The sequence below is a fragment of the Carcharodon carcharias genome, chromosome 3, assembly GCF_017639515.1.
Source record: "Carcharodon carcharias isolate sCarCar2 chromosome 3, sCarCar2.pri, whole genome shotgun sequence".
NCBI lineage: Eukaryota > Metazoa > Chordata > Chondrichthyes > Lamniformes > Lamnidae > Carcharodon > Carcharodon carcharias.
This window is the reverse complement of record NC_054469.1, coordinates 8,117,547-8,143,358: the sequence shown is the minus strand read 5'-3', so window position 1 is coordinate 8,143,358 and position 25,812 is coordinate 8,117,547. Positions and strand designations below refer to the sequence as shown.

Genomic DNA, 25,812 nt, shown 5'->3' with positions numbered 1-25,812 from the left:
TGGCCTCTCGCCAGCCTGAGTAGTTACCAATTGCCGGAGCGTATCCTGCCGGCATGTAAATAAACTCCACGTCTGTCCAATGGCGGTAACCGGAGGGTGCGCTATGCAAATAGATAGCGCACGCTAACAGCAGCTCGCGACCTGATAGGTGGGGAGGCGGGAAGGGTTCTGACCAATCGAAGGGCGACGTGCGCGGAAGCCATGGCAACAGCGGCCACAAACACACAAGGAATGGAGGGGGGGGGGGGAGGTAAGGGCCAGTCGCATAGCAACGGGCCTTAGCAACCGGCCTGGAGCAGGCGCGGCCGCTGCTTCTCTAAACAGAAGCTCCAGGCCCGCTTCCCCCTCAGGTTCCGGGGCACCCGGGTGCCCCAACCCATCGGACACCCATCCCCCATCACCCTCCCCCAACAAAACCCCTGACCACCCCCCGTCCCGGCCCTTTAATCATATTAGAACCGGCGGATCGAGCTGCGGCTGTGCGGGCGGAACCTTCATTCCACCGCACCCCCCCCGGAACCTTTGTTCGGGAGCAGCGGGTTGCACCCGGACGTTGCTAGGGCCCTGGGTCCGGCTGCGCTCCGAGATGTTCAAGAACACGTTCCAGAGCGGATTCCTCTCCATTCTCTACAGCATCGGCAGCAAACCTCTGCAGATCTGGGACAAGAAGGTGAGGAGGAGCCGGGGGGAGGGGAGGCCGAGGCTGCATCTCCAGGCCTGACGCTCGATCTCCAGGCCCGACGCTCGGTGGGGGAGGGGGGAGGAGGAACTAGGCTCCAGGCTTTGGGTTCGGGTTCGGGTTGTTTTCCAACCCCGGAGCTGGTGTGTCTGGGAATCAGGGCTGGGGGAGCGGGTTCTTCTCCTCCGGACAGCGCCGTGGCCTCGATCATTCCCCCCCGCCCCGGTCCCTATTCAGCCCCCCGCCACATACCTCTTCTATCTCCCCCCCCCCCCCCCCATCCCTATTCTCTCTCTGCCCCCCCCATCCCTATTCACTCTCTCCCCACCATCCCTATTCTCTCTCTGCCCCCCATCCCTATTCTCTCTCTCCTCCCCATCCCTATTCTCTCTGCCCCCCATCCCTATTCACTCTCTCCCCACCATCCCTATTCTCTCTCTGCCCCCCATCCCTATTCTCTCTCTCCTCCCCATCCCTATTCTCTCTGCCCCCCATCCCTATTCTCTCTCTCCTCCCCATCCCTATTCTCTCTCTCCCCACCATCCCTATTCTCTCTCTGCCCCCCATCCCTATTCTCTCTCTGCCCCCCATCCCTATTCTCTCTCTGCCCCCCATCCCTATTCTCTCTCTCCCCCCCATCCCTATTCTCTCTCTGCCCCCCATCCCTATTCTCTCTCTGCCCCCCATCCCTATTCTCTCTCTCCCACCATCCCTATTCTCTCTCTGGCCCCCCATCCCTATTCTCTCTCTGCCCCCCATCCCTATTCTCTCTCTCCCCACCATCCCTATTCTCTCTCTGCCCCCCATCCCTATTCTCTCTCTGCCCCCCATCCCTATTCTCTCTCTCCTCCCCCATCCCTATTCTCTCTCTGCCCCCCATCCCTATTCTCTCTCTCCTCCCCCATCCCTATTCTCTCTCTGCCCCCCATCCCTATTCTCTCTCTCCTCCCCCATCCCTATTCTCTCTCTGCCCCCCCATCCCTATTCTCTCTCTCCTCCCCATCCCTATTCTCTCTCTCTCCTCCCCATCCCTATTCTCTCTCTGCCCCCCATCCCTATTCCTCTCTGCCCCCCATCCCTATTCTCTCTCTGCCCCCCATCCCTATTCTCTCTCTGCCCCCCATCCCTATTCTCTCTCTCCTCCCCATCCCTATTCTCTCTCTGCCCCCCATCCCTATTCTCTCTCTCCTCCCCATCCCTATTCTCTCTCTGCCCCCCATCCCTATTCTCTCTCTCCTCCCCATCCCTATTCTCTCTCTCCTCCCCATCCCTATTCTCTCTCTCCTCCCCATCCCTATTCTCTCTCTGCCCCCCATCCCTATTCTCTCTCTTCCTCCCCATCCCTATTCTCTCTCTGCCCCCCATCCCTATTCTCTCTCTCCTCCCCATCCCTATTCTCTCTCTGCCCCCCATCCCTATTCTCTCTCTCCTCCCCATCCCTATTCTCTCTCTGCCCCCCCCATCCCTATTCTCTCTCTGCCCCCCATCCCTATTCTCTCTCTGCCCCCCATCCCTATTCTCTCTCTGCCCCCCATCCCTATTCTCTCTCTGCCCCCCATCCCTATTCTCTCTCTCCCCACCATCCCTATTCTCTCTCTCCCCCCCCATCCCTATTCTCTCTCTGCCCCCCATCCCTATTCTCTCTCTGCCCCCCATCCCTATTCTCTCTCTCCCCCCCCATCCCTATTCTCTCTCTGCCCCCCATCCCTATTCTCTCTCTGCCCCCCATCCCTATTCTCTCTCTGCCCCCCATCCCTATTCTCTCTCTGCCCCCCATCCCTATTTCTCTCTGCCCCCCATCCCTATTCTCTCTCTGCCCCCCATCCCTATTCTCTCTCTGCCCCCCATCCCTATTCTCTCTCTGCCCCCCATCCCTATTCTCTCTCTCCTCCCCATCCCTATTCTCTCTCTCCTCCCCATCCCTATTCTCTCTCTGCCCCCCATCCCTATTCTCTCTCTGCCCCCCATCCCTATTCTCTCTCTGCCCCCCATCCCTATTCTCTCTCTGCCCCCCATCCCTATTCTCTCTCTGCCCCCCATCCCTATTCTCTCTCTCTCCCCCCCATCCCTATTCTCTCTCTGCCCCCCATCCCTATTCTCTCTCTGCCCCCCATCCCTATTCTCTCTCTGCCCCCCCATCCCTATTCTCTCTCTGCCCCCCATCCCTATTCTCTCTCTGCCCCCCATCCCTATTCTCTCTCTCCCCCCCATCCCTATTCTCTCTCTGCCTGCTCTCCTTCCCTGGCCCATCCCTATTCTCTCTCTGCCCCCCATCCCTATTCTCTCTCTGCTGCCCCCATCCCTATTCTCTCTCTCCTCCCCATCCCTATTCTCTCTCTCTGCCCCCCATCCCTATTCTCTCTCTGCTCTCTGGCTAGCCCATCCCCTATTCTCTCTCTGCCCCCCATCCCTATTCTCTCTCTGCCCCCCATCCTATTCTCTCTCTGCCCCCCATCCCTATTCTCTCTCTGCCCCCCATCCCTATTCTCTCTCTGCCTCCCCATCCCTATTCTCTCTCTGCCCCCCATCCCTATTCTCTCTCTGCCCCCCCATCCCTATTCTCTCTCTGCCCCCCATCCCTATTCTCTCTCTGCCCCCCATCCCTATTCTCTCTCTGCGCCCCCATCCCTATTCTCTCTCTGCCCCCCATCCCTATTCTCTCTCTGCCCCCCATCCCTAATTCTCTCTCTGCCCCCCATCCCTATTCTCTCTCTGCCCCCCATCCCTATTCTCTCTCTGCCCCCCATCCCTATTCTCTCTCTGCCCCCCATCCCTATTCTCTCTCCTGCCCCCATCCCTATTCTCTCTCTGCCCCCCCATCCCTATTCTCTCTCCTGCCCCCCATCCCTATTCTCTCTCTCCTCCCCATCCTATTCTCTCTCTCCCCCCCCATCCCTATTCTCTCTCTCCCCCCCCATCCCTATTCTCTCTCTGCCCCCCATCCCTATTCTTTCTCTTCCCCCCCCCATCCCTATTCTTTCTCTTCCCCCCCCCATCCCTATTCTCTCTCTTACCCCCCCATCCCTATTCTCTCTCTGCCCCCCCCATCCCTATTCTCTCTCGCCCCCCCCATCCCTATTCTCTCTCTCCCCCCCCATCCCTATTCTCCTCTCTCCCCCCCATCCCTATTCTCTCTCTCCCCCCCCATCCCTATTCTCTCTCTTCCCCCCCCCCCATCCATAGTCTCTCTCTCCCCCCCCATCCCTATTCTCTCTCTCCCCCCATCCCTATTCTCTCTCTCCTTCCCCATCCCTATTTCTCTCTCTCCTCCCCATCCCTATTCTCTCTCTGCTCTCCCCATCCCTATTCTCTCTCTCCTCCCCATCCCTATTCTCTCTCTGCCCCCCATCCCTATTCTCTCTCTCGTCCCATCCCTATTCTCTCTCTGCCCCCCATCCCTATTCTCTCTCTGCCCCCCATCCCTATTCTCTCTCTTGCCTCTCCCCATCCCTATTCTCTCTCTCCCCCCATCCCTATTCTCTCTCTGCCCCCCATCCCTATTCTCTCTCTGGCCCCCCATCCCTATTCCTCTCTCTGCCCCCCATCCCTATTCTCTCTCTGCCCCCCATCCCTATTCTCTCTCTGCCCCCCATCCCTATTCTCTCTCTGCCCCCATCCCTATTCTCTCTCTGCCCCCCATCCCTATTCTCTCTCTGCCCCCCATCCTATTCTCTCTCTGCCCCCCATCCCTATTCTCTCTCTGCCCCCCATCCCTATTCTCTCTCTGCCCCCCATCCCTATTCTCTCTCTGCCCCCCCATCCCTATTCTCTCTCTCCCCCCATCCCTATCTCTCTCTGCCCCCCATCCCTATTCTCTCTCTGCCCCCCCATCCCTATTCTCTCTCTGCCCCCCATCCCTATTCTCTCTCTGCCCCCCCATCCCTATTCTCTCTCTGCCCCCCATCCCTATTCTCTCTCTGCCCCCCATCCTATTCTCTCTCTGCTCCCCCCCATCCCTATTCTCTCTCTGCCCCCCATCCCTATTCTCTCTCTGCCCCCCATCCCTATTCTCTCTCTGCCCCCCATCCCTATTCTCTCTCTGCCCCCCATCCCTATTCTCTCTCTGCCCCCCATCCCTATTCTCTCTCTGCCCCCCATCCCTATTCTCTCTCTGCCCCCCATCCCTATTCTCTCTCTGCCCCCCATCCCTATTCTCTCTCTGCCCCCCATCCCTATTCTCTCTCTGCCCCCCATCCCTATTCTCTCTCTGCCCCCCATCCCTATTCTCTCTCTGCCCCCCATCCCTATTCTCTCTCTGCCCCCCATCCCTATTCTCTCTCTGCCCCCCATCCCTATTCTCTCTCTGCCCCCCATCCCTATTCTCTCTCTGCCCCCCATCCCTATTCTCTCTCTGCCCCCCATCCCTATTCTCTCTCTGCCCCCCCATCCCTATTCTCTCTCTGCCCCCATCCCTATTCTCTCTCTCTCTGCCCCCCATCCCTATTCTCTCTCTGCCCCCCATCCCTATTCTCTCTCTGCCCCCCATCCCTATTCTCTCTCTGCCCCCCATCCCTATTCTCTCTCTGCCCCCCATCCCTATTCTCTCTCTGCCCCCCATCCCTATTCTCTCTCCTGCCCCCCCATCCCTATTCTCTCTCTGCCCCCCATCCCATTCTCTCTCTGCCCCCCATCCCTATTCTCTCTCTGCCCCCATCCCTATTCTCTCTCTGCCCCCCATCCCTATTCTCTCCTCTGCCCCCCATCCCTATTCTCTCTCTGCCCCCCATCCCTATTCTCTCTCTGCCCCCCATCCCTATTCTCTCTCTGCTCCCCCCATCCCTATTCTCTCTCTCCTGCCCCCCATCCCTATTCTCTCTCTGCCCCCCATCCCTATTCTCTCTCTGCCCCCCATCCCTATTCTCTCTCTGCCCCCATCCCTATTCTCTCTCTGCCCCCCATCCCTATTCTCCTCTCTGCCCCCCATCCCTATTCTCTCTCTGCCCCCCATCCCTATTCTCCTCTCTGCCCCCCCATCCCTATTCTCTCTCTGCCCCCCATTCCCTATTCTCTCTCTGCCCCCCATCCCTATTCTCTCTCTGCCCCCCATCCCTATTCTCTCTCTGCCCCCCATCCCTATTCTCTCTCTGCCCCCCCATCCCTATTCTCTCTCTGCCCCCCATCCCTATTCTCTCTCTGCCCCCCATCCCTATTCGCTCTCTGCCCCCCATCCCTATTCTCTCTCTGCCCCCCATCCCTATTCTCTCTCTCGGCCCCCCCATCCCTATTCTCTCTCTGCCCCCCATCCCTATTCTCTCTCTGCCCCCCCCATCCCTATTCTCTCTCTGCCCCCCATCCCTATTCTCTCTCTGCCCCCCATCCTATTCTCTCTCTGCCCCCCATCCCTATTCTCTCTCTGCCCCCCATCCCTATTCTCTCTCTGCCCCCCATCCCTATTCTCTCTCTGCCCCCCATCCCTATTCTCTCTCTGCCCCCCATCCCTATTCTCTCTCTGCCCCCCATCCCTATTCTCTCTCTGCCCCCCATCCCTATTCTCTCTCTGCCCCCCATCCCTATTCTCTCTCTGCCCCCCATCCCTATTCTCTCTCTGCCCCCCATCCCTATTCTCTCTCTCCTCCCCATCCCCTATTCTCTCTCTGCCCCCCATCCCTATTCTCTCTCTCCCTCCCCATCCCTATTCTCTCTCTGCCCCCCCATCCCTATTCTCTCTCTGCCCCCCATCCCTATTCTCTCTCTGCCCCCCATCCCTATTCTCTCTCTGCCCCCCATCCCTTTCTCTCTCTCCTCCCCCCATCCCTATTCTCTCTCTCCTCCCCATCCCTATTCTCTCTCTGCCCGCCCCCATCCCTATTCTCTCTCTCCCCCCCATCCCTATTCTCTCGTCTGCCCCCCATCCCTATTCTCTCTCTCCCCCCATCCCTATTCTCTCTCTGCCCCCCATCCCTATTCTCTCTCTGCCCCCCATCCCTATTCTCTCTCTGCCCCCCATCCCTATTCTCTCTCTGCCCCCCATCCCTATTCTCTCTCTGCCCCCCATCCCTATTCTCTCTCTGCTGCCCCCCATCCCTATTCTCTCTCTGCCCCCCATCCCTATTCTCTCTCTGCCCCCCATCCCTATTCTCTCTCTGCCCCCCATCCCTATTCTCTCTCTGCCCCCCATCCCTATTCTCTCTCTGCCCCCCATCCCTATTCTCTCTCTGGCCCCCCATCCCTATTCTCTCTCTGCCCCCCATCCCTATTCTCTCTCTGCCCCCCATCCCTATTCTCTCTCTGCCCCCCATCCCTATTCTCTCTCTGCCCCCCATCCCTATTCTCTCTCTGCCCCCCATCCCTATTCTCTCTCTGCCCCCCATCCCTATTCTCTCTCTGCCCCCCATCCCTATTCTCTCTCTGGCCCCCCATCCCTATTCTCTCTCTGCCCCCCATCCCTATTCTCTCTCTGCCCCCCATCCCTATTCTCTCTCTGCCCCCCATCCCTATTCTCTCTCTCCCCCCCATCCCTATTCTTCTCTTCTCCCCCCCCCATCCCTATTCTTTCTCTTCCCCCCCCCATCCCTATTCTTCTCTTCCCCCCCCATCCCTATTCTCTTCTCTTACCTCCCCCCATCCCGATTCTCTCTCTGCCCCCCCCATCCCTATTCTCTCTCTCCCCCCCCATCCCTATTCTCTCTCTTCCCCCCCCATCCCTTTCTCTCTCTCCCCCCCCCATACCTATTCTCTCTCTTCCCCCCCATCCCATTCTCTCTCTCCCCCCCCCATCCCTATTCTCTCTCTCCTCCCCATCCCTATTCTCTCTCTCCCCCCATCCCTATTCTCTCTCTCCTCCCCATCCCTATTCTCTCTCTCCCCCCATCCCTATTCTCTCTCTCCCCCCATCCCTATTCTCTCTCTGCCCCCCATCCCTATTCTCTCTCTCCTCCCCATCCCTATTCTCTCTCTCCTCCCCATCCCTATTCTCTCTCTGCCCCCCATCCCTATTCTCTCTCTGCCCCCCATCCCTATTCTCTCTCTGCCCCCCATCCCTATTCTCTCTCTGCCCCCCATCCCTATTCTCTCTCTGCCCCCCATCCCTATTCTCTCTCTGCCCCCCATCCCTATTCCTCTCTGCCCCCCATCCCTATTCTCTCTCTGCCCCCCATCCTATTCTCTCTCTGCCCCCCATCCCTATTCTCTCTCTGCCCCCCATCCCTATTCTCTCTCTGCCCCCCATCCCTATTCTCTCTCTGCCCCCCATCCCTATTCTCTCTCTGCCCCCCATCCCTATTCTCTCTCTGCCCCCCATCCCTATTCTCTCTCTGCCCCCCATCCCTATTCTCTCTCTGCCCCCCATCCCTATTCTCTCTCTGCCCCCCATCCCTATTCTCTCTCTGCCCCCCATCCCTATTCTCTCTCTGCTGCCCCCCATCCCTATTCTCTCTCTGCCCCCCATCCCTATTCTCTCTCTGCCCCCCATCCCTATTCTCTCTCTGCCCCCCATCCCTATTCTCTCTCTGCCCCCCATCCCTATTCTCTCTCTGCCCCCCATCCCTATTCTCTCTCTGCCCCCCATCCCTATTCTCTCTCTGCCCCCCATCCCTATTCTCTCTCTGCCCCCCATCCCTATTCTCTCTCTGCCCCCCATCCCTATTCTCTCTCTGCCCCCCATTCCCTATTCTCTCTCTGCCCCCCATCCCTATTCTCTCTCTGCCCCCCATCCCTATTCTCTCTCTGCCCCCCATCCCTATTCTCTCTCTGCCCCCCATCCCTATTCTCTCTCTGCCCCCCATCCCTATTCTCTCTCTGCCCCCCATCCCTATTCTCTCTCTGCCCCCCATCCCTATTCTCTCTCTGCCCCCCATCCCTATTCTCTCTCTGCCCCCCATCCCTATTCTCTCTCTGCCCCCCATCCCTATTCTCTCTCTGCCCCCCATCCCTATTCTCTCTCTGCCCCCCATCCCTATTCTCTCTCTGCCCCCCATCCCTATTCTCTCTCTGCCCCCCATCCCTATTCTCTCTCTGCCCCCCATCCCTATTCTCTCTCTGCCCCCCATCCCTATTCTCTCTCTGCCCCCCATCCCTATTCTCTCTCTGCCCCCCATCCCTATTCTCTCTCTGCCCCCCATCCCTATTCTCTCTCTGCCCCCATCCCTATTCTCTCTCTGCCCCCCCATCCCTATTCTCTCTCTGCCCCCCATCCCTATTCTCTCTCAGCCCCCCATCCCTATTCTCTCTCTGCCCCCCATCCCTATTCTCTCTCTGCCCCCCCATCCCTATTCTCTCTCTGCCCCCCATCCCTATTCTCTCTCTCCCCCCATCCCTATTCTCTCTCTCCCCCCCCATCCCTATTCTCTCTCTCCCCCCCCCATCCCTATTCTCTCTCTGCCCCCCATCCCTATTCTTTCTCTTCCCCCCCCCATCCCTATTCTTTCTCTTCCCCCCCCATCCCTATTCTCTCTCTTACCCCCCCATCCCTATTCTCTCTCTTACCCCCCCATCCCTATTCTCTCTCTGCCCCCCCCATCCCTATTCTCTCTCTCTCTCCCCCCCCATCCCTATTCTCTCTCTCCCCCCCCATCCCTATTCTCTCTCCCCCCCCATCCCTATTCTCTCTCTCCTCCCCATCCCTATTCTCTCTCTCCTCCCATCCCTATTCTCTCTCTCCTCCCCATCCCTATTCTCTCTCTCCTCCCCATCCCTATTCTCTCTCTGCCCCCCATCCCTATTCTCTCTCTCGTCCCCATCCCTATTCTCTCTCTGCCCCCCATCCCTATTCTCTCTCTGCCCCCCATCCCTATTCTCTCTCTCCTCCCCATCCCTATTCTCTCTCTGCCCCCCATCCCTATTCTCTCTCTGCCCCCCATCCCTATTCCCTCTCTGCCCCCATCCCTATTCTCTCTCTGCCCCCCATCCCTATTCTCTCTCTGCCCCCCATCCCTATTCTCTCTCTGCCCCCCATCCCTATTCTCTCTCTGCCCCCCATCCCTATTCTCTCTCTGCCCCCCATCCCTATTCTCTCTCTGCCCCCCATCCCTATTCTCTCTCTGCCCCCCATCCCTATTCTCTCTCTGCCCCCCATCCCTATTCTCTCTCTGCCCCCCATCCCTATTCTCTCTCTGCCCCCCATCCCTATTCTCTCTCTGCCCCCCATCCCTATTCTCTCTCTGCCCCCCATCCCTATTCTCTCTCTGCCCCCCATCCCTATTCTCTCTCTGCCCCCCATCCCTATTCTCTCTCTGCCCCCCATCCCTATTCTCTCTCTGCCCCCCATCCTATTCTCTCTCTGCCCCCCATCCCTATTCTCTCTCTCTGCCCCCCATCCCTATTCTCTCTCTCTCTCTCCCCCATCCCTATTCTCTCTCTCCCCCCCATCCCTATTCTCTCTCGTCCCCCCCCATCCCTATTCTCTCTCTGCCCCCCCATCCCTATTCTTTCTCTTCCCCCCCCCATCCCTATTCTTTCTCTTCCCCCCCCATCCCTATTCTCTCTCTTACCCCCCCATCCCTATTCTCTCTCTGCCCCCCCCATCCCTATTCTCTCTCTGCCCCCCCCCATCCCTATTCTCTCTCTCCCCCCCCATCCCTATTCTCTCTCTCCCCCCCCATCCCTATTCTCTCTCTCCCCCCCCATCCCTATTCTCTCTCTCCCCCCCCATCCCTATTCTCTCTCTCCCCCCCCATCCCTATTCTCTCTCCCCCCCCATCCCTATTCTCTCTCTCCTCCCCATCCCTATTCTCTCTCTCCTCCCCATCCCTATTCTCTCTCTCCTCCCCATCCCTATTCTCTCTCTCCTCCCCATCCCTATTCTCTCTCTCCTCCCCATCCCTATTCTCTCTCTCGTCCCCATCCCTATTCTCTCTCTGCCCCCCATCCCTATTCTCTCTCTCCTCCCCATCCCTATTCTCTCTCTCCTCCCCATCCCTATTCTCTCTCTGCCCCCCATCCCTATTCTCTCTCTGCCCCCCATCCCTATTCTCTCTCTGCCCCCCATCCCTATTCTCTCTCTGCCCCCCATCCCTATTCTCTCTCTGCCCCCCATCCCTATTCTCTCTCTGCCCCCCATCCCTATTCTCTCTCTGCCCCCCATCCCTATTCTCTCTCTGCCCCCCATCCCTATTCTCTCTCTGCCCCCCATCCCTATTCTCTCTCTGCCCCCATCCCTATTCTCTCTCTGCCCCCCATCCCTATTCTCTCTCTGCCCCCCATCCCTATTCTCTCTCTGCCCCCCATCCCTATTCTCTCTCTGCCCCCCATCCCTATTCTCTCTCTGCCCCCCATCCCTATTCTCTCTCTGCCCCCCATCCCTATTCTCTCTCTGCCCCCCATCCCTATTCTCTCTCTGCCCCCCATCCCTATTCTCTCTCTGCCCCCCATCCCTATTCTCTCTCTGCCCCCCATCCCTATTCTCTCTCTGCCCCCCATCCCTATTCTCTCTCTGCCCCCCATCCCTATTCTCTCTCTGCCCCCCATCCCTATTCTCTCTCTGCCCCCCATCCCTATTCTCTCTCTGCCCCCCATCCCTATTCTCTCTCTGCCCCCCATCCCTATTCTCTCTCTGCCCCCCATCCCTATTCTCTCTCTGCCCCCCATCCCTATTCTCTCTCTGCCCCCCATCCCTATTCTCTCTCTGCCCCCCATCCCTATTCTCTCTCTGCCCCCCATCCCTATTCTCTCTCTGCCCCCCATCCCTATTCTCTCTCTGCCCCCCATCCCTATTCTCTCTCTGCCCCCCATCCCTATTCTCTCTCTGCCCCCCATCCCTATTCTCTCTCTGCCCCCCATCCCTATTCTCTCTCTGCCCCCCATCCCTATTCTCTCTCTGCCCGCCATCCCTATTCTCTCTCTGCCCCCCATCCCTATTCTCCCTCTGCCCCCCATCCCTATTCTCTCTCTGCCCCCCATCCCTATTCTCTCTCTGCCCCCCATCCCTATTCTCTCTCTGCCCCCCATCCCTATTCTCTCTCTGCCCCCCATCCCTATTCTCTCTCTGCCCCCCATCCCTATTCTCTCTCTGCCCCCCATCCCTATTCTCTCTCTCTGCCCCCCATCCCTATTCTCTCTCTGCCCCCATCCCTATTCTCTCTCTGCCCCCCATCCCTATTCTCTCTCTGCCCCCCATCCCTATTCTCTCTCTGCCCCCCATCCCTATTCTCTCTCTGCCCCCCATCCCTATTCTCTCTCTGCCCCCCATCCCTATTCTCTCTCTGCCCCCCATCCCTATTCTCTCTCTGCCCCCCATCCCTATTCTCTCTCTGCCCCCCCCCTCCCTATTCTCTCTCTGCCCCCCCCATCCCTATTCTCTCTCTGCCCCCCCCATCCCTATTCTCTCTTCTCCCCCCCCCCGCACATCCCTATTCTCTCTTCTCCCCCCCCCGGCACATCCCTATTCTCTCTTCTCCCCCCCCCCCCCGCACATCCCTATTCTCTCTTCTCCCCCCCCCCCCCGCACATTCCTATTCTCTCTTCTCCCCCCCCCCCCCGCACATTCCTATTCTCTCTTTCCCCCCCCCCGCACATTCCTATTCTCTCTTTTCCCCCCCCCCCCACCACATTCCTATTCTCTCTTTCCCCCCCACCCACCACATTCCTATTCTCTCTTCCCCCCCCCACCACATTCCTATTCTCTCTTTCCCCCCCCCACCACATTCCTATTCTCTCTTCCCCCCCCCCACCACATTCCTATTCTCTCTTCCCCCCCCCACCACATTCCTATTCTCTCTTTCCCCCCCCCACCACATTCCTATTCTCTCTTTTCCCCCCCCCCACCACATTCCTATTCTCTCTTTCCCCCCCCACCACATTCCTATTCTCTCTTCCCCCCCCACCACATTCCTATTCTCTTTCCCCCCCCCCCACCACATTCCTATTCTCTCTTTCCCCCCCCCACCACATTCCTATTCTCTCTTCCCCCCCCCACCACATTCCTATTCTCTCTTCCCCCCCCCACCACATTCCTATTCTCTCTTTCCCCCCCACCCACCACATTCCTATTCTCTCTTCTCCCCCCCCCCCCCCGCACATTCCTATTCTCTCTTTCCCCCCCCCCCGCACATTCCTATTCTCTCTTTCCCCCCCCCCGCACATTCCTATTCTCTCTTCCCCCCCCCCACCACATTCCTATTCTCTCTTTCCCCCCCCCCCCCCCGCACATCCCTATTCTCACTTCTCCCCCCCCCCCGCACATTCCTATTCTCTCTTTTCCCCCCCCCCCACCACATTCCTATTCTCTCTTTCCCCCCCACCCACCACATTCCTATTCTCTCTTCCCCCCCCCACCACATTCCTATTCTCTCTTTCCCCCCCCCACCACATTCCTATTCTCTCTTCCCCCCCCCACCACATTCCTATTCTCTCTTCCCCCCCCCCACCACATTCCTATTCTCTCTTTCCCCCCCCCACCACATTCCTATTCTCTCTTTTCCCCCCCCCCACCACATTCCTATTCTCTCTTTCCCCCCCCCACCACATTCCTATTCTCTCTTTCCCCCCCCCACCACATTCCTATTCTCTTTCCCCCCCCCCACCACATTCCTATTCTCTCTTTCCCCCCCCCACCACATTCCTATTCTCTCTTCCCCCCCCCACCACATTCCTATTCTCTCTCTTCTCCCCCCCATCCCTGTTTTCTCTCTCCCCCCCATCCCTATTCTCTCTCCCCCCCAATCCCTATTCTCTCTTCCCCCCCCCATCCCTATTCTTTCTCTTCCCCCCCCCATCCCTATTCTTTCTCTTCCCCCCCCCCATCCCTATTCTTTCTCTTCCCCCCCCCCATCCCTATTCTCTCTCTTACCCCCCCATCCCTATTCTCTCTCTTCCCCCCCCCCCCATCCCTATTCTCTCTCTTTCCCCCCCCTGCACATCCCTATTCTCTCTCTCCCCCCCCCCGTACATCCCTATTCTCTCTTTCCAACCCCCCCGCACATCCCTATTCTCTCTTTCCAACCCCCCGCACATCCCTATTCTCTCTTTCCAACCCCCCCCACATCCCTATTCTCTCTTTCCAACCCCCCCCACATCCCTATTCTCTCTTTCCAACCCCCCCCACATCCCTATTCTCTCTTTCCAACCCCCCCCACATCCCTATTCTCTCTTTCCAACCCCCCCCCACATCCCTATTCTCTCTTTCCAACCCCCCCCACATCCCTATTCTCTCTTTCCAACCCCCCCCCACATCCCTATTCTCTCTTTCCAACCCCCCCCCACATCCCTATTCTCTCTTTCCAACCCCCCCCCACATCCCTATTCTCTCTCTCCAACCCCCCCCCACATCCCTATTCTCTCTTTCCAACCCCCCCCACATCCCTATTCTCTCTTTCCAACCCCCCCCACATCCCTATTCTCTCTTTCCAACCCCCCCCACATCCCTATTCTCTCTTTCCAACCCCCCCCCACATCCCTATTCTCTCTTTCCAACCCCCCCCACATCCCTATTCTCTCTTTCCAACCCCCCCCACATCCCTATTCTCTCTTTCCAACCCCCCCCACATCCCTATTCTCTCTTTCCAACCCCCCCCACATCCCTATTCTCTCTTTCCAACCCCCCCCACATCCCTATTCTCTCTTTCCAACCCCCCCCACATCCCTATTCTCTCTTTCCAACCCCCCCCCACATCCCTATTCTCTCTTTCCAACCCCCCCCACATCCCTATTCTCTCTTTCCAACCCCCCCCACATCCCTATTCTCTCTTTCCAACCCCCCCCACATCCCTATTCTCTCTTTCCAACCCCCCCCACATCCCTATTCTCTCTTTCCAACCCCCCCCACATCCCTATTCTCTCTTTCCAACCCCCCCCACATCCCTATTCTCTCTTTCCAACCCCCCCCACATCCCTATTCTCTCTTTCCAACCCCCCCCACATCCCTATTCTCTCTTTCCAACCCTCCCAACATCCCTATTCTCTCTTTCCAACCCCCCCCACATCCCTATTCTCTCTTTCCAACCCTCCCAACATCCCTATTCTCTCTTTCCAACCCCCCCCACATCCCTATTCTCTCTTTCCAACCCTCCCAACATCCCTATTCTCTACTCCTGAGCTCCAAGCAAAGCACAACAACAATTTACATTTATATTGTGCCCTTCAGGCGTTTACCAGGAGCATTTATAAAACACAAGCAGTTAGCTGCGGCGGTGCGAGCCTGACATGAAAATTAGTGGGGTGGTAAATAGTGAGGAGGAAAGCCTTAGATTACAGGAGGATATAGACGGGCTGGTCAGATGGGCTGATCAGTGGCAAATGGAATTTAATCCGGATAGGTGTGAGATGATGCACTTGGGCGGGACAAACAAGGCACAGGGATACATGATGAATGGTAGGATGCTGGGAAGTACTGAGGATCAGAAGGACCTTGGTGTGAATGTCCACTGGCTCCTTAAGGTAGTGGGACAGGTAGATAAGGTGGTTAAGAAGGCATATGGGATACTTGCCTTTATTAGCCGAGGCATAGAATATAAGAGCAGGGAGGTTATGCTGGAATTGTATAAAGTGCTGGTTAGGCCACAGATAGAGTAATGCATGCAGTTCTAGAATCTGCATTATAGGAAGGATGTGATTGCACTAGAGAGAGTGCAGAGGAGATTTACCAGGATGTTGCTTAGGCTGGAGAGTTTTAGTTATGAGGAGAGATTGGAAAGATTGGGGTTATTTTCCCTGGAGCAGAGGAGATTGAGGGGAGACATGATAGAGGTGTATAAAATTATGAGGGGCATAGAAAGAGTAGACAAGAAGGAACTTTTCCCCCTTGGTGGAGGGATCAATAACCAGGGGCCATAGATTTAAGGTGAGGGGCAGGAGGTTTAGAGGGGATGTGAGGAATATTTTTCTCACCCAGAGGGTGGTGGGAATCTGGAACTCACTACCTGAAAGGGTGGTAGAGGCAGAAACCCTCATAACATTTAAGAAGTATTTGGATGTGCACTTGTGATGCCATGGGCCCAGTGCTGGAAAATGGGATTAGAATAGGTGGAGGTACTTGTTTGACCGGCGCAGACTGGATGGGCCAAAGGGTCTTTTTCTGTCCTGTGGACCTTTATGACAATGACTATAACACCCGAGCCCATCAGGAGATATTAGGTCAGATGAGCAAAAGCTTGGTCAAAGAGTTAGGTTTTAAGATGTGTCATAGTGAGCGAAAGGGAACGACAGGCCTTAAAACAGCATGAAGAGAGTGAGGCTGCACTTGGTGAATGGTGGGATAGAACTGGAGTGGAGCTGGGGGTGGGCTATATGAGCCAGCAGGGTGTATAAGAACAAGCGTACAAGCGCGGGGTGTATCAGAGCATTACCAGGAGCCAGTCTGTGGATTCAGAGCCTGCGTTTGGAAAGAAAAATTGAGGTTTTGGAGGTGGATGTTGTGATCAACCATGTCAAAGGCTGCAGTCAGGTTGAGAAGGATGGGAGAGAGGATTTTCCTAAAAACAAAAAACTGCGGATGCTGGAAATCCAAAACAGAAACAGAATTACCTGGAAAAACTCAGCAGGTCTGGCAGCATCGGCAGAGAAGAAAAGAGAACAAGGCAAAGGATTACACAATAAATGGCAGAATATTGAGAAGTGTAAAGGAAGTGATCCCTGAAGATAGCAGAACAGGTTGATAAGGTGGTTAAGAAAGCATGAGGAATCCTTTCATTTATTAGCCAAAGTATAGAATATAAGAGCAGGGAGGTTGTGCTGGAATGACATAAAACATTATTTGGGCACAACTTGAGTACTGTGTGCAGTTCTGGTCACCTCAATACAGAAAGGATGTAATTGTGTTAACGAGGATGTAATTGTGTTAATGAGGTTGTTGCCAGGACTTGCAGTTATGAGGAAGGATTGGAGAGGCTGGGGTTGTTCTCCTTGGGACAGAAGAGGCTGAGGGGAGATTTGATTGAGATGTATAAAATTTTGAGGGACCTGGATAGAGTGGATGGGAAGGACCCATTTACCTTGTCACAGAAATCAGTGACTAGAGGGCATAGATCTAAAGTGATTGGTAAAATGATTAGAGGGGAGATGAGGAATTATTTTTCACCCAGAGGGTTGTGGGGGTTTGGAACTCACTACATGAAAGGGGTGTAGAGGCAGAAACCCTCAACTCGTATAAAAGGTATCTAGATATTCCCCTCCAGTGCTGTAACCTGCAGGGCTAAGGACCGATTGCTGGAAAGTGGGATTAGGCTGGGTGGGTCATTTTTTTGGCCATCGCACACAAGAAGGACCAGCTGACCTCTTTCTATGATTCTGTGGAGTCCTGGAAAAGGTGGGCATGGATTGGGGAGGTGACAACACAATCAAAGACTTCAGAGAGAAAAGGGAGGTTGGAGATGGAATGGTAGTTTGGAAGAACAGTGGGTGCTTAGGTTTGTTCTTTGAGTAGAGGGCTGATGTTGGCGGATTGAAAAAAGGGACAGTTTCTTAAGAGCGAGAACTGTTGTTAATATTGGCTACCATGGGAACCAGGAGGGGAGCTTTGGTGTTTAGCAGGAATAAGGTTGAGGGAGCAGGAGGTGGGTCTCGTGTACAAAATGAACTTGGAGAAGGCAGGAGTGGAGATGGAAGATGCAAATTCAAGGCTAGGGCATGGGAGATTTATAGGAAGTTTGGCCAGGTGGGTAAGGGAGGGACGCAGCAGAGACAGCTGATCGAATTGTCTCAATCCTAGTGACAAACAAGCCTGTGATCTCCTCTCAATTGTTGTTGGAGATGTAGGTGGGAGAGAGGAATTTATTAAGTTGGTTTGCAGTAGAGAAAAAAAGCTGGGGACTGCCTTTGCATTCCGAGTTGATCCTGGAGTAGTGAGATGTTTTAGAGATGATCGTATCTGCCCTCTGAAATGGTCCAGCAAGGCATATTGTCCAAGGGCAATTAGGGATGGGCAACAGATGCTGGCCTTGTTATTAACACACCCCGTGCATGAAAGAATTAAAGAAAAGTGATCAGAGTTGGCCTTACTTCTGATTTATACAATGGGTAGAACGAGACCATGTGAGTCAGTGAGTTCATTGGGGTGACTGTGAATATGGGTTGGGGAATTTACATGGAGGGAGGATAAGAGGGCATGAATTCAGAGGAACCATGATGGAGTTGAGATGGAGGTTGAACTCATTGAGAATGAGAAGTCTTTCGGTGTACATGGTGAGGGAGGAAAGCACTGAAGATGTCCTGGTGAGAAAGTTTTTCTCCTAATTGGCAGGGCTGGGGAATTGAGAACGCTGGGTCAGTCTCAGGATAAGGGGTCAGCCTACGGCGGCGCGGTGCTCCCCTGGTGCTGAGCCTCCAACAGATTGTAAAATCATGTCAGCCAATCTTCACAAATACATGTTGAAGATTTTGGTACTTTTTGAAGCTTTGTCTTGTACAATGGTCACAGAATTATTTGGTTACCATCTTAGGGGGTCACCATGATACAGGTTGGCGAAAAGAATGAGAGAAGGTGCGGAACACAGATTATGGTGAGGGAGCCTGATTATTAGTCTGCTCCATCCCAGAGCTGGACAATGACTCAGTCCCCTGAATGATGCTTAACAGAGCAACACCAGGGCATGCTCTTTGTCAACTTTACATTATCAGCCATGGCCAGTTTGGTAATGTATCTTGGCCCTAGTTGAAGGTTATAGTCTCAAGCTGTGCTGTGCCGAGAGGCCCATTTTCCAATATTTCAATACCTTGTGCGTGCAGGTTGGTTAAAGCCTTGTCTCTATTGGGTCAGTTTAAGAACAACAGCTCCCCAGAGGATGTTTTAAACCAGTCATTTCCCAGTGCTGAGCAAGTTGGGGTAGTGATCACCCTGGTATCAGTGAGCAAGGGGTAGGCAGGAGAAGCCACTCAAAGCTGGCAGTGACTGAGAAGAACAGTCATTCCCCACTGATTGCTGCTCTAGTCCACAAGTAATTCTGCAGTATAATGTGGATAAGTGCGAAGTTACACACTTTGGTAGGAAAAACGGAATGGCAGAGCATTATTTAAATGGTGATAGATTGGGAAATGTTGATGTACAGGGGGACCTGGGTGTCCTTGTACACCAATCACTCAAAGCAAGCATATAGGTGCAGCAAGCAGTTAAGAAGGCAAATGGTATGTTGGCCTTCAATGCGAGAGGATTTGAGTACAGGTGCAAGGATGTCATACTGCAGCTGCACAGGGCCTTGGTTAAACCACACCTGGAGTATTGTGTGCAGTTTTGGTCTCCTTAACCTAAAAAAAGGATATACTCGCCTTAGTGGGAATGCACTGAAGGTTCACCAGACCGATTCTGGGGATGGCCGGATTGAGGAGAGATGGGCCGACTAGGTCTGTATTCATTGGAGTTTAGAACAATGAGAGCGGATAAAATTGTGACAAGGCTGGACAGAGTGGTTGCAGAAATGATGTTTCCTCTGTATGGGGCGGGGTCTAGAACAAGGGGTTACAGTCTCAGGATACAGGGTAGGCCGTTAAGCACTGAGGTGAGGAGAAACTTCTTCACGGTGGTGAACTGTGGAATTCTCTACCACAGAGGGGGCTCTGGAGGCCAAGTCACTGAATATATTTAAGAAGGAAATAGGTTTCTAGACTCTAAAGGCATCAAGGGGTATGGGGAGAGAGCGGGTGAATGGAGTTGAAATAGAGGATCAGCCATGATCACATTGAATGGTGGAGCAGACTCAAGGGGCTGAGGGACCTACTCCTGCTCCTATTTTCTGTGTTTCTATGGCAGGAACTTCTGAAACTGGCTCCTCAGAGTCACCTAGCTGCCAGAGCCATCCGACATGGCAAAGTTAAATGGGAGATATTGATGGGGCAACTTTAACAACACCAGAAGTGCCGAGTGGATGATCCATCTCGGCCTCCTCCGGAGGTCCCCAGCATCGCAGATGCCAGTCTTCAGCCAATTCGATTCGCTCCACGTGATATCAAGAAATGGCTGAAGGCACTGGATACTGCAAAGGCTATGGGCCTTGACAATATTCCGGCAATAGTACTGAAGACTTTGTGCCCCAGAACTTGCTGCACCTCTAGCCAAGCTGTTCCAGTACAGCTACAACACTGACGTCTACCCAGCTATGTGGAAAATTGCCCAGGTATGTCCTGTGCACAAAAAGCAGGACAAATCCAAACCAGCCAATTACCGCTGCATCAGTAAAGTAATGGAAGGGATCATCGCTATCGAGTGGCACTTGCTTAGCAATAACCTGCTCACTGATGCCCAGTCTGGGTTCCACCAGGGCCACTCAGCTCCTGACCTTATCACATAATTGGTTCAAACATGGATACATGAACTGAACTCCCGGGGTGAGGTGAGAGTGACTGCCCTGACATCAAGGCTGCATTTGGCCGAGTGTGGCATCAAGGAGCCCTAGCAAAACTGGAGTCAGTGGGAATCGGGGAAAACTCTGCGCTGGTTGGCGTCATAATGAGCATAAAGGAAGATGGTTGTGGTCGTTGGAGGTCAGTCATCTCAACTCCAGGACATCACTGTGGGAGTTCCTCAGGATAGTGTCCTAGGTCCAACCATCTTCAGGTGCTTCATCAATGACCTTCCTTCCATCATGAGGCAGAAGTGAGGATGTTCGCTGATGATTGGACAATATCCAGGCTTGGGCTGACAATTGGCAAGAAACATTCATGCCACACAAATGCCAGGCAATAACCATCTCCAACAAGACAGAATCTAACCATCGCCCCTCGATGTTCATTGGCATTACCATCACTGAATCCCCCACTATCAACATCCTGAGGGTTACCATTGAAACTGAACTGGGCTAGCCATATAAATACTGCAGTGGTAAGAGTAGGTCAGGGGCTAGGAACCCTGTGGCGAGTAACTTATCTCCTGACTCCCCAAAGCCTGTCCACCATCTACAAGGCACAAGTCAGGAGTGTGATGGAATACTCCCCACTTGCCTGGATGAGTGCAGCTCCCACAACACTCAAGAAGCTTGACACCATCCAGGACAAAGCAGCCCGTTTGATTGGCACCACATCCACAAACATTCACTCCCTCCACCACCGATGCACAGTAGCAGCAGTGTGTGTACCATCTACAAGACGCACTGCAGGAACTCACCAAGGCTCCTTCGACAGCACTTTCCAAACCCACGACCACTACCATCTAGAAGGACAAGGGCAGCAGATAGATGGGAACACCACCACCTGGAAGTTCCCCCCCAAGCCACTCACCATCCTGACTTGGAAATATATCGCCGTTCCTTCACTGGGTCAAAATTCTGGAACTCCCTTCCTAACAGCACTGTGGATGTACCTACACCACACGGACTGCAGCGGTTCAAGAAGGCAGCTCACCACCTTCTCAAGGGCAATTAGGGATGGGCAATAAATGCTGGCCCAGCCAGCGAAGCCCACATCCTGTGAATGAATAAAAAAATTGCTAACAATGGCCTCTGCTTCGGTGGAGACAAATCATTTTCGTCTGGTGACTGTGGCTGGTCATTTCTCACCTTGGATTATTGCTGAGAACTGGCAAAACAGTGAGTAAATCAGGTTGGAAAAGGGACGTGTGTGTGATCCCTGATCTGCTCTGGCTGATTGGGTTTCTGAGGTTCCTGTTGTTTCTCTCACCGGTGCTGGTTATCTTGCAGCAGTAACACCACCTTGTTTCTCTCCTGAATCTGGGTTTACTGTGCAGTTTGCTTCCTTCCCCTTCCCTGTTGTTGTTGGGAGAGGTATCGGCTGTGGTAGGGGATTCCCTCCTTAAATCTGTCCACCGGGCTGTATCACTCACCATCTTTATAATTCAGTGAACAGGCTGTTTGCCACCTTCCCCTGAGCTCCCACTTCCTGCTCCGTGTCCGCTCGTTCTGTCTGTGAAGTGACTGTGGGTGCCTTGCTGTGAATGAGGCAGTGCAGATGAGCTACTTTCATTACCGCTAACAGATTAATGTAATGATCTAAGATATCTACAGAATGTTCATTTCTGATACGAGTTGCTGCCAGACTGGTAAATCCAGACCCAGATAATTCCATTTTAAGTTGTATATTATTCTGTTTAATTCTAGGTGCGAAACGGCCACATAAAAAGAATTACAGACAATGACATCCAGTCCCTGGTGTTGGAGGTTGAAGGAACCAATGTCAGGTGAGTCCTGCACGTGCCATCCTGCTCTAATCTGGGAGTGAACTTCCGGATGAACTGAGTTGAGAGCTCAGCCGCACACGTAGCCCAGCCCCTCCTTCACCCCCCGTGTCTATTCAGTTAAACCACTTCAGCTGGTGGATGACAGAGAAGGTGTGGAATTGGCCACAGTACCTTGGGGTTTGTTTGGGAGTGTGGGGTTGAGGTTTAGGGAGGGGGAGAGTAGGTTCAGGTTGGTGGGGGTGCTGTGCAAGGGGAGCATCAGCACCTTCGGTGATGCTTGGAATACAATAATCCAGGTAATGTTCTGAAAGTTTCAGTAGGATACAAGGATTGCAGCCCACAGGGAGGGTTTGAACATTAATAACTGGGTCCCTCTGCAGGGAGCGAGCCTGATAGCCTCATAGGTTATGCTGTCTATTCATAAACTATTTGCAGGTTCATGGTGTGTCCAGGAGCTGGCAGCTGGCACTGGGCCTCATTGTAAGTTTGAGCTGATACTAACTGTGACTGAAATCCCTTTCAGTACCACATACATCACCTGCCCGGCAGATCCAAAGAAGACCTTGGGAATCAAGCTGCCCTTCCTGGTGATGATCATCAAGAACTTGAAGAAATATTTCACTTTTGAAGTCCAGGTGAGAGTGAAACATGTTCCCCCGACACTGGGACAGTGAACGTGTAGGGATGGGGTTGGGGAGGCGCTCAGACTGCTGTGACCCTGTGTCGGACACTGACACAGCTCCGGGCTCAGACTGCTGTGACCCTGTGTCGGACACTGACACAGCTCCAGGCTCAGACTGCTGTGACCGTGTCGGACACTGACACAGCCCCGGGCTCAGACTGCTGTGACCCTGTGTCGGACACTGACACAGCCCTGGGCTCAGACTGCTGTGACCCTGTGTCGGACACTGACACAGCTCCGGGCTCAGACTGCTGTGACCCTGTGTCGGACACTGACACAGCTCCGGGCTCAGACTGCTGTGACCCTGTGTCGGACACTGACACAGCCCCGGGCTCAGACTGCTGTGACCCTGTGTCGGACACTGACACAGCCCCGGGCTCGGACTTCTGTGACCCTGTGTCGGACACTGACACAGCCCCGGGCTCAGACTGCTGTGACCCTGTGTCGGACACTGTCACAGCCCCGGGCTCAGACTGCTGTGACCCTGTGTCGGACACTGTCACAGCCCCGGGCTCAGACTGCTGTGACCCTGTGTCGGACACTGACACAGCCCCGGGCTCAGACTGCTGTGACCCTGTGTCGGACACTGACACAGCTCCGGGCTCAGACTGCTGTGACCCTGTGTCGGACACTGACACAGCTCCGGGCTCAGACTGCTGTGACCCTGTGTCGGACACACTAATACAGCTCTGCTCGATCTGCTGTGCTCCTGTGGTTACCTGCTGCAATCCCTTCCCCGCCCCGCCCTCTCCCTACCACCAGCCCAGTGGGGTTGTCAGCCGTGGACTAGATCAATTCCGTCCCAGTGGGGAACTGTTGGCTTGCAGAAAGAGAGCGGCTGCTGTGTTGTAATGTGTCTGAGGCCGGTCAGGGCTTGCAGAAGGTTCCTCCCTCCCCCCTGCCTGCCCAACCCTCACTTCCCGGCCCGTCCTTGCTCCCAGCCCTGACAAAAGAAGCCTAAGTAGTATTTGGATGTGCACTTGTGATGCCATGACATGCAAGGCTCTGGGCCTAGTGCTGGAATATGGGATTAGAATAGTTAGGTACTTGTTTGGCTGGCGCAGACTCGATGGGCTGAAGGGCCTTTTTCTGTGCTGTTGACCTCTATGACCTGCTCTTCCATCTCCTTCCAATCCCCAGTCCTGACTGCCTGTTCCCCCTCCCCACCCTGGTGATGTCTCCTTGTATTTCCGCCCCCCCCACCCCCCCCCCGCAACCCTCCTCCAGTTCTGACTGCCTCTGCTCTACCTTCACAGGTTCTAGATGATAAGAATGTTCGCCGGCGATTCCGAGCGAGTAACTACCAGAGCACAACGCGGGTGAAGCCCTTCATCTGCACCATGCCCATGAGACTGGATGATGGCTGGAATCAGATCCAGTTTAACCTGTCCGACTTCACCCGGCGAGCCTATGGTACCAATTACATCGAGACGCTGCGAGTGCAGGTGAGGTTGGGTGTTGTGGGAGGGAGGGACGACTGCTGTGAGTTGGGGGCAGAGTTGGGAGGGAAGGTGGGAGCAGAGGAGTTGCTGTCGGCTCTGGCATTTCCAGGTTGGTGGGAAGCCAGGATTAAACGGCTGTGTTGGGTAATGGTGGGGCTCATCAATTGCTTAAATAGGAACATAGAACTTAGGAGCAGGAGTAGGCCATTCGGCTCCTTGAGCCTGCTCCACCCTTCAATAAGATCATGGTAATCTGATTGTGGCCTCGCTCCACTTTCCTGCCTGTTTTCCCCCCCCCGCCCACCATAACCCTCACCTCTCTTGTCGATCAAAAATCTGTCTCACTCATTCTTAAAAATATTCAACAATCCTGTCTCACTGCTGCCTGGGAGTCCCGCAGACTAATGACTGTCTGAGAGAAACAAATTCTCTTCATCTCCGTATTAAGTGGGAGATTCTTTACCTTTAAACTGTGCCCCTTAGTTCTAGATTCCCCCACAAGGGGAAGCATCCTCTCAGTATCCACCCTGTCCTCAGGATCTTGTGTTTCAATAAGATCACCACTCCTTCTTCTAAACTCCAATGCTTACAGGCCCAATCTGTTTAACTTTTACTCATGGTTTCTTCGTGTGTGTGTGTCAATCTCCTGAATATTGTGATTGGAATCTGAGGTATGTTCATCCAAACCCCTCACTGATTTGCAGAGCGTGTTGTGTTGACTCTTATTTTTGCTGGAGGTGGTGAGTTAAAGAGTTACCCTGTTTTGTTTCCCAGATTCACGCAAACTGTCGGATCCGGCGTGTTTACTTCTCTGACAGGCTGTACTCTGAGGACGAGCTCCCAGCAGAATTCAAACTTTACCTACCTGTACAGAATAAAGCCAAGGTGAGTCTGTTGTAAAACGCACTCCTCATATTAACCAGACCTGTGGTGGCACCAGCACAGCCTTTATAACTGGGGCGGACAGCCTTGTGCACATAGGGTGCAGGATTGACAGGAGGGGGCAGGATATACATTGTGGTGGAGAGAGAGAGAGAGAGGAAATTGCACTGTGTGATATAGATAACAAATTGTGGTCTGCAGTGTGAATATTTTGGCCAGTTTGCGTTGGTGGAGGAAATAATGAAAACCAGAGGCTAGTGCTGCAGACAGAGACTGGACTTTCTGCTTCTCACTGTGGGTACACTTGCCACCCAAACACCTATGTAAAGATAGCAACTTTTTGAATTTTAAAAAAGCCAGGACCTATCTCCTGTTGTGAACTCCTCTGCTCCAGTGCCACTCCCCTGATCACTGAAGTGAGGGTGGATGTTCTGAACTTGTGAAGGTTGGGGGTGAAACACCAGTGCTTGCCCTGCCTGTTACACCACGAGGCCTTGAGCACCTCTCTCCCCAGCCAAAACAAAGGCCCCTCTCAGGTGATATTCTAAAATGTAGTTATTTTTGTACATCTAATCACAATTTGGAGTTTTAAAAAAAAAAAATTTCTCTGCCCCATCGTATTCTTAATTTCTCCCCCCCCCCCCCCCCCCCCATCGATGTTTCTGGGCGGGAGGGAACAGAAGAGGGATGGGAAGATACTGAATGGCTCCTGCCCTGGGCAGGGGGTGAGGGTGAGCAGATGGGAATGTTGAATGAATGACCCGTGTTGAGCAAAGAACGTTATGTTGGTGAACTTTACACACCAGTCCCCTGCCCACCTGCTTTGGTAACAGAATAATCTGGTCTGGGTGGGAGGGAGGAGATGAGAACTGCAGAGATGTAAAACATAATCTGTCTTACACATTTCTCTCTATACAGTGAGAAACGTGAGCAGGACGAAGCTTCCACGTATTGTCAGATGTCCAGCACCCCTCCCTCTCTTCACTACCGTCACCTTCCCTACATGCAGAAACATGATGGAAAGTAAATGTTTTGTATATTTTCATTTAATATAAACCCAGTGATTTAAACTTTCTTGTTGGTTTTGCCTTCAATATTGTATCTTTTATCTGAAATAAAACTTTCTCATACCTGA

The 25,812-nt window shown here is 54.1% G+C and overlaps 1 protein-coding gene across 1 annotated transcript; it reads left to right on the top strand.

The window, feature by feature from the left end:
* Positions 1-287: 287 nt before the first annotated feature.
* On the top strand, positions 288-25,812 carry cfap20 (cilia and flagella associated protein 20). Its single transcript, XM_041184492.1, has 6 exons — positions 288-670; positions 21,592-21,671; positions 22,195-22,306; positions 23,610-23,798; positions 24,570-24,680; positions 25,596-25,812. Exons 1-6 carry the CDS (start codon positions 587-589, stop codon positions 25,596-25,598), a joined length of 579 nt encoding a protein of 192 aa, XP_041040426.1. The 5' UTR covers positions 288-586; the 3' UTR covers positions 25,599-25,812.

What these genes read in the sequence shown, in the direction of transcription:
- cfap20 (XM_041184492.1), top strand. Translation starts at nt 587, where the DNA reads ATGTTCAAGAACACGTTCCAGAGCGGATTCCTCTCCATTCTCTACAGC. An exon ending in TGCAGATCTGGGACAAGAAG is followed by an intron (nt 671 to 21,591) that starts GTGAGGAGGAGC and finishes GTTTAATTCTAG; the next exon opens with GTGCGAAACGGCCACATAAA. An exon ending in GTTGAAGGAACCAATGTCAG is followed by an intron (nt 21,672 to 22,194) that starts GTGAGTCCTGCA and finishes AATCCCTTTCAG; the next exon opens with TACCACATACATCACCTGCC.